Source organism: Microtus ochrogaster, chromosome 17 (assembly GCF_000317375.1).
Source record: "Microtus ochrogaster isolate Prairie Vole_2 chromosome 17, MicOch1.0, whole genome shotgun sequence".
In the NCBI taxonomy this organism is placed as follows: Eukaryota; Metazoa; Chordata; class Mammalia; order Rodentia; family Cricetidae; genus Microtus; species Microtus ochrogaster.
In genome coordinates, this window is record NC_022019.1 from 33,053,793 (window position 1) to 33,064,477 (window position 10,685).

Consider the following 10,685-nt stretch of genomic DNA (forward strand, 5'->3'; position numbering starts at 1 on the left):
GAGACTCCCCAGAGATATCTCGAGACTCCCCAGAGATATCTCCAGAGACTCCCACAGAGATATCTCCAGAGACTCCCCAGAGATCTCTCCAGAGACTCCCCAGAGATCTCTCCAGACTCCCCAGAGATACCTCCGCAGAGACTCCCCACAGAGGTTCCTGGAGTCAGTGACCCAGCAAGGGAAGTCTGATGTAGAAGTCCTCAAACAGCTCAACGGCCCCTCCTCCCAGACCCCCAGGAACAACTGCAGACACTGTGTCTATCCCTGTACCCCAGGCAGCTCCTCTAAGGTGAAGACAGTGGGGCTCCCAGCAGAGGGAGAGAGAGGTGAGTGGGGGAAAAGAACAGGCCAGAGGCTCAGAAGGCTGCCTCGAAAAGGTAACAACTTTAGAAGACCATTGGCCACCGGTCTTGTCCAGCAGGAGTGACTGACAGAAAATACTACGGTCAACTCCCCACAGCCAGTGTGGTGAAGCACTCAGATGAAGGTAAGAAGATGTGAGTTCAAGCACAGCCTGGGCAACATTTCCTACTTTAAGGGTACAAAATGAGACCCTACAGGGGGAAGGGGAGGGAGGAAGAGAAAAATAAAGGAAAAAAGTAGACATTTGGAAAGAATTATGCCCAGGACAGAAAACATACTTCAAACAAAAAGGAAAATCAACTATGATGAGGAACACTGAGAATCACAAAAGTTCTCAGAGTCTAGGAAAACAGGTAAACACAGCCCAGTTTACAGAATGGGGGAAGAGCTTCACCAACCCCACATGTGACAGAGGACTGCTCTCCAAATATATAAAGAACTCAAGAAACTAGACATCAAAATACCAACAATCCAATTTAAAAATGGGATACAGACCTAAACAGAGAACTCTCAACAACAGAAGAATCTCAAATGGCCAAAAGACATTTAAGAAATTGCTCAACATCCTTAGTCATCAGGGAAATGCAAATCAAAATAACTCTAAGATTCCATCTTATACCTGTCAGAGCGGCTAAGATCAAATACACTGATGACAGTTTATGCTGGAGAGTACGTGGGGTAAGGGGAACAGTCCTTCATTGCTGGTGGGAGTACAAATTTGTACAGTCACTTGAAATCAGTACGGCGATTTCTCAGAAAATTGGGACTCAATCTACCTCAGGACCCAGCATTAGTGTGGATGCTCAACCATACTACAAGGACACTTGCTCAACAATGTTCATAGCAGCATTATTCATAATAGCCAGAACCTGGTAACAACCTAGATGCCCTCAACCAAAGAATAGATAAAGAAAATGTGATACAGTTACACAATGGAGCAATGGAGTATTACTCAGGTGTAAAAAATAATGACATCATAACATTTGCAGGCAAATGGAACTAGAAAAAAAAAATCATCCTGAGTGAGGTATCCCAGATCCAGAAAGACAAACACGGGATGTCCTCACTCATGAGTGGGTATTAGATGTGAAGCAAAGGATAACCAGGCTACCATCCACAGCCCCAGAGAAGCTAGGGAACAAGGAGGACCCTAGAGGGCTGCATGGATCACCCTGGGAAGGGGAAACAGATGAGATCCTGGGTAAACTAGGAGCATGGGAGGTGGTGCACGGGTGGAGGAGATGGGGGATGAAAACATGAGGGAAAAGAATGGTGGAGTTGGGGAAGAGACAGAGGAGAGCAATGAAAAAGATATCTTGATAGAGGGAACCATTGCTGGGTTAGGGGAAAACCTGGTGCTAGGGAAATTCCCAGGGATCCACAAGGATGACCCCAGCTGAGACTCATAGCAATGGTGGAGAGGGTGACTGAACCGACCTTCTCCTGTAATCAGATTGATGACTACCCTAATTGTCAACATAGAACCTTCATCCAGTCACTGATGGAAGCAGATGCAGAGATCCACAGCCAAGCACTGGGCGGAGCTCCAGGAGACCAGTCAAAGTGAGGAAGGGGGACCATGAGCAAGTGGGAGAGGTCAAGATCATGACTGGGTGAGGAAACACAGAAGCAGCTGACCCAAGCTCGTGGGAGCTCACAACTCTAGACTGACAGCTGTGGAGCCGCCATGGGCCCACACTAGGCCCCTGCAGATCAGAGACAGTTGTGTAGCTTGGTCTATTTGAGGGACCCCTGGCAGTGGGACCAGAATCTATCCCTGGTGCTTGAGCTGCCTTTTTGGAAGCCCATTCCCTGTGGTGGGATGGATGCCTTGCTCAGCCTTGATGCAGGGGGAAAGGACTTGGTCCTGTCTTAACTTGGTGTACCAGGCTTTGTTGACTCCCCACGGGAGGAAGGGAGGGGAGGAGTGGGAGAAGGGGATGGAGGGGGAACTGTGGTTGGTATGTAAAACAAATAATAAAAGGAAGAAAGAAAGGAAAGGGAAGGGAAGGGAAGGGAAGGGAAGGGAAGGGAAGGGAAAAGAAAAGAAAAGAAAAGAAAAGAAAAGAAAAGAAAAGAAAAGAAAAGAAAAGAAAGCAGGCGCAGAAATGCTCACTGGGAGACTTGAAGAGTTGAGACAATGGCCCAGAAAGCCAGTGACAAAGCCAAGGGACAGAAAATAGCTCTAACAGGGTAAGATCACAGGGTAAGGACCAGATGAGAAGCCACAGCATCCAAATGGTGCTTTCAAAAAGGGAGGGGAAAAAAACTCATCACAAGACACCAGCTGCCTGACTAAAGGCCTCCTGAGTGCCTGCAAAATAAATAAATAAATAAAAATAAAAAAAGACAACACTCACACCAAGACATAGCCGTGGACCTTCACAACTCAAAGGAGCTGTTCCTGACTCAAGGGCAGGAGGGCTTGTGTGGGTGGAACCAGTCCTGGTGCACGCTGCACTCCAACAGAACACAGCTAGAACACAGCAATCTTCAAATTCCCTAGAGGAGGCCGCAGGACACTGGCATACACGCTTGTATCACCAGGTTCAAAAGAGTGGGCTGGAGGTCAGTCTGGGCTACAGATCATCACCCTGTCTCAAAACAAACAAAAAAATAACTACAAGGAGATATAGCTCAGTAGCTAAGTGTTTGCCTAGAACATGAGACCCTGTCTTATCCCTTGGGACTGAAAACACAATTCTGCAAGAAAACCTACAACTTCACACCACGCCACACCACCAACCGACAGGTAAACACAAAGAGCTCACTCACGCCCTAATTCACTAGGGGAGCGCATGCTGCACTACCCCACCACCCCACCCAAGGGTGCCAGCAAAGACAGGGTACACATAGGTGTCCACCAGGAGACAGCAGCAAAGGAACCTAGGGAACATGGCCAAGAGACCAGAGGGGAGCAGTGGACCATGCTGGAGGGCCCCAGCCCAGCAGAGCTCAGGATAGCTGGTGAGGAAGACCTGGAAACACCCCGAGACAGCACTTCACCACTGCGGCCCAGACTGTGGGCTGCTTAGATGCTGCTGGCAGAGCTGACCAAGGTCACGACAGGAGCTCTGCCAGGACCGAGGTGCTGTGAGGAGAAGGTGACAGACCCAGACCTAAATCCTCATCTGCAGAATCCTGGGTCCAGGGAGCACCCCAAGAACTAGAACTGGCAGCAGGGACAGGCAAGCGCCATGTTTCCCAGCAAAACCATGTGCATCCAATCTATGTTTTCAATAAAGACTAAGAAAACCTGAGTAAAAACAAAAAGGGCAGGGAGCCCACCAGACCTTCAAACCTCAGAGTCTAAAATTCCTCTGTACAAACAGGAAGAGATGTAAACTACCAGGATAAGACCTAGCTACACTTTGGTAAGCGTTTGCATAAAGCTTACCGTGTCGGGCCACTCACTAAGACACCCGGGTAGCTTTCAACGCTAGTTTCTTTTGCTGACCGTAAGCCTTGAGAAAACATGAGGGAAAGTCTCTGAATCCATCACACGTCTTTAGGCCTCTGCAGAGGCTCCGGTATTCTCTGCAGCAAGCTAGGTCACATCTTGATTTGCCCAGAGTAAAGTCTTACACTCCAGTCCAGGCTGGCCTGGAAATGACCGTGGAGTTCGGACTTGAAATCACAGCACACCTCTCGCCTAGCTTTCCAAACGCTACAACAGTAGGCATAAGCCAATGCCCAGTTCCAAGAGCAATTTAGGATTGGGCACAGTCCCCTGCCGGTCGGATGTTCCAATGGCCTCATTTTCTTATCCGAAGCCATTTGGCACCAAGACACGCTGGTAGATTGCACTGTAAAAATCAGTTATGAGAGTGACTATGACCACCGGACGCCAGGCCAGCGCAGGCTCTCCACAGCAGGAGTAACGCATGCAGGTCTACTTCCCGCACACACTCCAGCCACAGGATTCCATTAGTGGTAATCACCCCAGCTAGGGCAGCACAGAGAGCATTAGCAGGGAGACCGGGCGGGGCCCACTTCCTGCAGGTACCCGTTTCCAAGCAGGCAAGTCTGAATCACGAGGAAAAATCACCCAAACACAGTTGTGTGTGTGGCAAGAGACCAGACTCCTGGACCAGGGCCTGGAGGGTGTGCCCCATAAAACCACAGGAAGACGGAACAGGCTCACCCCTTACTAGCTGCTCATACCGCATCTTGCCATGGACCAACAGAAGAACTCCACCAACTTGCACCAGACCAGAGAGGCAGCTCAGCTCCACAGTGGGCACAGCAGCGCCAAGAGGACAAAACGCGCTCAAATCAGGACACCAAGAGACCGCCATGCCCAGAAACACTACTTTCAGAGACATTCGCTCTTCAATCTTGAAGGTAACCAAGTGTCTGTACCTATCACTATCACTAACCTTCCCTGAGTCAGGGGCAGTGACACACCTTTAATCCCAGCACCTGGGAGACTGGGTGAGGTAGGCTGCTCCGAGCTGGAGGCTCCCCTGTTCCAGGACAGCAGAGATACACAGAGAAACCCTGTCTCAAAAGAAACAATAAAGTACATTCCCTGGTCTGGGACTAGAACCAAAAGCTATTAATGTTTAAAAAACATGAAGATGGGTCCACCATGCCTGACACCCTGAGTTCATCTTGGATCTCGCACACGGTAGGAAAGAACCAACTCCAGAAACTGGGTCTCTGACCTCCACACAGGCCACGGCACAAGGACATGCACACCTGCAGGACATGCACATCTGCACACACACACACAACTGTTTTAGTCTCAGAGCTGGAGGGATGGGTCAGCAGTAAAGAGCACTTGCTGCTCTTGCAGAGGACCAGGGTTTGGTTCCCAAACACACACAGGGAACTGCTCACAACAACTGCCTGTTAACTCCAGCTCCGGGGATCCGAGGATATAACCGCAGAGCAAACACATGGTGCACATGCAGTCAGACACATGCGCATAAAATAAATATTTTTTTTTTTTTTTTGGTTTTTCGAGACAGGGTTTCTCTGTGGCTTTGGAGCCTGTCCTGGAACTCGCTCTGTAGACCAGGCTGGTCTCGAACTCACAGAGATCCGCCTGCCTCTGCCTCCCGAGTGCTGGGATTAAAGGCGTGCGCCACCATCACCCGGCATAAATATTAAAAAATAATTTACAGCCTTGCCCATTCCCTACAGGAGGGTAGGGAGGACATTTCAGGGATGGGAACAGTATGTGGCTCAGCGGAATAACATAGACAAAGGGGTCAAGCAAAACCATTTCTTAGCGATGAGGGAGCGTTAAGATGGACGGACATAGGTACAGAAAGACTGAGAGGTGCAAGGGCTGGGGTCAAGCACCGGCCAAGCACGGTATAAACTGTAAGTCATCCAACCAACGGGGGGAGAAGCAGGAGGCTGAGTTCAAGGCAAACCTGGACAACATGAAGAACTCGTCTTGGGGAGAAAAAGACGTAAGTAACAGGAAGATGTATGTACCTGACTTTCCTCAGTTATTCTGCAATCACACAAGACCGCAGAGTAAGGCAAAGTATGTGACAGAAGTCACCAAATTCAAGTCACCAAGGTCTGTGAGAATCCTACAGGGCATCAGTTAGCTGTTCAGGAACACCAAAGTTTCCACCGTCCCTGGGCAGCCTCACACCGGGCACACACACAGAACCCACTCTCCCCATCACCTACGCCTGAGAACACGGACAACACAAAGAACCCCGGGCCTCAGCTCCAGGCCCCTAGACACCCTGTCTCTGCATTCGGGAAGCCTGACGCTTTCCAAGCCTGTGCCTGGTCTCCTGGGCCCCAGTCACCTGAACCTTCTTAGGGCTCATCCTGCAAGGGTTGCTGACCATCCGAGGCCAGGGACCTGCATATCTGGAGCCCTTATATGGTTGGTTCCCTGTGACTCATCGACAGGAGGGCCAGAAAGTGCTAAACCTCCTTCTGTGTGCAGCCTCACCCATGAAGCTCTTGGAACCTAGGCCTCGCCACTGAAAGTCCCTAAGGCACCCAACCACCCCCAGGGTGCAGTTCTGAGCAGGGCAACTAGAGCAGGTATCTCCAGGAGGGCAGTTAGGGGAGAAGGCGAGAGCACAGCCCTGTAAAATACACCACACGAGGGGATGGGGAGGCCAGAGGCAGAATTAACTGCAATGGTCTTGATGTCTTATTTCCCAGACTTCCAACGTGCTAGTGAACACCCTTCCTGGCTACCCAGTGCACAGGTCTCCTCACAGCAAGGGCTTGCTGCCCAGGAGCTCCAGGAGGGACACAGGATAAAATCAGCAAGTAGATAGTTAAGATTCCTTAACTATCATCCCTTTAAATCACCTATACTTGCAAACACAAGGGTCTCTTAACTCAAAACCTCAAAGCATGCTGACTTCAAGCCAGCCCTCTTATACACATCACTTCCCTAATTCAGCACATTTTAAACTTGGGGTCATGAACCTGTAGGCTGTGCAATCAATTCACTGTTAAAACCAGCTTTTTCTTAACGTGCCAGACTGCATGTTAACACAAGGAGTAAGGAAACAGAGCTAGGATCTGAAGCTTTAGCTTCCAGCCTCTCTCTTACAAGGGTCACAGCCCAGGAAAGCCTTAAAAGTGCTACAGAATCCCATACACAAATACACAGTACCCCAGAAACAGACCCCTGCCAAGTCTGGTTCTCAGCACCCTTCACACGCCTAGTGCACATTACATACACACAAATTTCATTTCTTGAGACAGGGTTTCTCTGTGTAGCCCTGGCTGTTCTGGAACTCACTCTGTAGACCAGCCTAGCCTCAAACTCACAGGAATCCGCCTGAGTGCTGGGATTAAAGGCGCGTGCCACCATCCCCACCCCCACCCTACCCCACCCCCGGCACAAAATATCTTTTACCAAAGAATTTTGTAAGCAAAAAGCTAATTTTTTTTGCACCATAACTTAATGCAAACTCTAGCATGAAATGGGTGCTCCCACCTCCAGCTTAGGTATTTATGTTCACTGAACTCATATGCATAAAGCAAGGGCTGCTCGCTACAATGACGGCAGGGGTACTTACAGCCACAACTCAGCTGCCACCCTCAGCTTGTAATCTAGTTACCCTCCATCACAAAACCAAGAAAATCCCCTAAAGTTTCATCAAAAACAGTCAGGTTGGGGCTGGAGAGATGGCTCAGTGCTTATGAGCACTGGCTGCTCTTTCAGAGGATCCAGGTTCAATTCCCAGCACCCCACATAGCAGTTTATAACTGCCTGTAACTCCAATTCCAGGGGATCTGCCACCCTCACATGGACACACATGCAGGCAAAAAAAGCCAATGCATGTAAATAAACAAAAACCAGCCAGGTGTGCCACCACCCACCCCCTCACCAAGGACCACGGAAGAGGTGTCAATCAACCACTCAACCTAAAATAAAATGATGTGTAACAGTCGCCAAAGGAACAATAAAGCGGAGCATGGGGAATGGGTACTGTCTTGAGGGCAATGAAGAGCCACCCACCTACACCAGTTTACCTTGGTCCATTCAACTCCTACCTCATGATTCACAGAGGTAGAGATAATATCTTTCTTCATCTGTAATAATCAACAGATGCCATAAAAATAGTCCTTATACTAAAGCATTCCTGAATTCAGGTGAATTTTCTTTTTTTTTTTTTTTCGAGACAGGGTTTCTCTGTGGCTTTGGAGCCTGTCCTGGAACTAGCTCTGTAGACCAGGCTGGTCTCGAAATCACAGAGATCCGCCTGCCTCTGCCTCCCAAGTGCTGGGCCAAAGTTTTCTTGTTTGTTTGATCAAGGGTCTCACTGGAAGCCTTAGCTGGCCTGGAACTCAGTAATGTAAACAAGGCCAGCCTTCAACTGACAAGAGTCACCTGCCTCTGCCTTCTGAGGGCTGCCTTCTGAGGGCTGCCTTCTGAGGGCTGGGATTATAGACAGCCTTGACAGCTTGACAAAGAATTTAACCCATCTCCTAAGTCCTAGCCCAGAGGTGAGATCGCGGTTCCTCAGAAGAATCATGCCTATTTCTCCCCAGTTTTATACTGGCTAGAGTCAAGGCCAGGTGTGCCTTTAATGTAATCCTCCAAAGAGCTCCTAGAGAGGCCGCAGCTGCTGACTCCAGGCTGCAAACAAACGTGCTCCTTTGACTTTCCTGGGGGGGGGGGAGGCTCTTTCTCCAATAGGACGCCAAAAAACTATCATGTGGTTTGAAGATGTATACAAGGGCAGGAATGACTGTGGGAAGCCACTTTCCCTCCTCTATGGAACCAAAACAGACACAAAAAAAAAATTAATCTACTGAAAAACAAAAAACAAGACCACTGAGAAAATACACGGGGGGGGGGGGGGACACAAAGTTATTGACTTTTTTCTTTTCCTAGGATGAAGAATTTTGGCCCATTCTTTAAAAACAAAAGGGAGGGAGCCGGCTTCGCAGCACTGTGCCAGGATTAAGCATCTTTTCAAACACTTTCTTTTACAAAGGCTGAGGTTAGTGGGCGCCAATGTTGGGTCCCCATTAAGACACTGAAGTAGCCAGGAAAAGGAAACACTGAAGAAACGGTTAATGTCCCAAGAGGTCCTTGCTCTACTGGTTAAGAAAGTATTTCTCATTCAGTCCACCCTTATCTCTTGCCTCTAAATTCAAACCAAAGCAAAGCTGTAGGAGGCCGCAGCTGACTTGTAACTAATGGCCGGCAACATCAGGATTTTACAAGCACAAGGTGCGGCTCCACGACCGTCTTTTTCCAGTCGCTCTTAACTCCAACTTTATTATCCCTAAAAAAATTAAAATGACTAGGGTTCTAGTGGTCACTAAAGTACTGACTTTAAGTTTCTATTTTTCTAGAGTTCAAACCTGGTCAATGAAATCCAGTTTTCTTCTCGAGGTTATGAATAAAAAAAAATTTAAAAAAGGAAGGAGGATAAGAAATAACCTCAGAAGAGGCGGGCAGAAGCGGTAAGGGCCAAGGCCTGGGACACTGCAACTCAATCCTGAACCAGAGAAAACGCGCCTGTTGCATCTATAAAACGATAATTGTCAATATTCGGGGTTTTAGCAAAAGTCTTCCGTTGACTCGCTTGGGAAAGCAAAACTCTGGTCCTGCGGTCTCAGTCGCAATCATTCTGTCAGCATTTGTGCGCTTACAAACTTCACAAGTTAAGAGCAGACTAGTGATTGTTTTTCAAAGAACCAAAAACAGTCCTCAATGACGGGGGAAAAAAATGTCCGTGCATTCATGTAAATTTGAAATTCAACTCCCTCACGCCGCCCCCCATCCCCTCCACAGAAAAGTCACGGGGCAGGCAAAGAAGACACAAAGTATGGGCTGGGACAAGCCGGGGAGCAAACGGGTCTCAGAGGGAAAAGTCCAGCAGCGGAGTCCTGGCACCCGAGGGGCGAACCTGGGCTCTGCACACCAGGGCGCACGCGGAGGTGTGGATTCCGCCTCCCTGCTTCGCAGCCTCGCACTTTTCCGCACCAGGCTCCCCAGCGAGGTTACACCTTCCTGCACCCCGCCCTGCGGCCCGCCCGGCCTGGGAGCAGCCGGGGCGCGCTCCCCGCCCAGCGCACGGGTCTCCAGTCGGGGGGTGGGGGTGGGGGGTGAGTCCGGGGAGGGAGACTCTTGGGGACCTCGGAGTCGCGCTGCCTCCGTCCCAGGCCCACACAGGGCCCGGGCACCCAAGCGGGGCCTCCAAGGGCACTAGTTCACACTCCCGCCCCGGATGGGCCGTCGGCCTGCGCGTCGGAGTTGGGGAGCGCAAAGCTCCCTCCCGCACTCCGCCTCGGCCCCAGGCCTCGGCCCCCACGGCCCCTCCACGTGCACACACACCGGAGAGCCCCACCGCCCGAGCCTCTGGCGAAGATCCAGTGGGAAACGGGCCCGCCGCGGGGGGGGGGGGGGGAGTAGGCGGCCGTGTTGACACCGCCAAGTTGCCAGCTTCCGCCCCGGCCGCAGCTCGCCCGCCCCCGCCGCCCCAGCCTACCTGCATGCCCGGAAGGCCCGACTGCACCGGGGAGTGGGCCATGGCGCTCAGCGCCGCCACTTCCTGGCCCGGGACGCGCGGAGCCGCGCAGCGAGCAGGCCCGGGGCCGCGCGCAGCCCTCGGGTGGCGGGGCGGGCTCTGGAGCCCGAGGCCACCGTACTCGGGGGACGGTCTCAACGGAGGCTGGCGAGCCGCGTCCCCATACACGGAGCCCGGGGCGGGCGGCGAGGGGCGCGCGCGGGGGTGGAGGGAGAGCCTCGCGCGACTGCGGCTGCTTCTCCCGAGGCTCCCGCCGCTGTTCCGCCGCGGTGCTCGGGTAGAGGCCGGCGGCCTGGGCCCGCGAACGCTGGCCGCCTGGAGCCGAGTGGGCGCGCACAG

General features: G+C 51.3%; 1 protein-coding gene across 1 annotated transcript in view; it reads right to left on the reverse strand.

Annotated features, from left to right (window-relative positions):
• Stk24 (serine/threonine kinase 24) overlaps positions 1–10,676 on the reverse strand; it is a 79,689-nt gene extending 69,013 nt beyond the window's left edge. Inside the window, exon 1 of the mRNA XM_005355685.2 lies at positions 10,308–10,676. Within this exon, the coding sequence (XP_005355742.1) occupies positions 10,308–10,349 (42 nt within the window). The 5' untranslated portion in view covers positions 10,350–10,676. The remainder of the gene's footprint in view (positions 1–10,307) is intronic.
• Between the last annotated feature and the right edge of the window lie 9 nt (positions 10,677–10,685).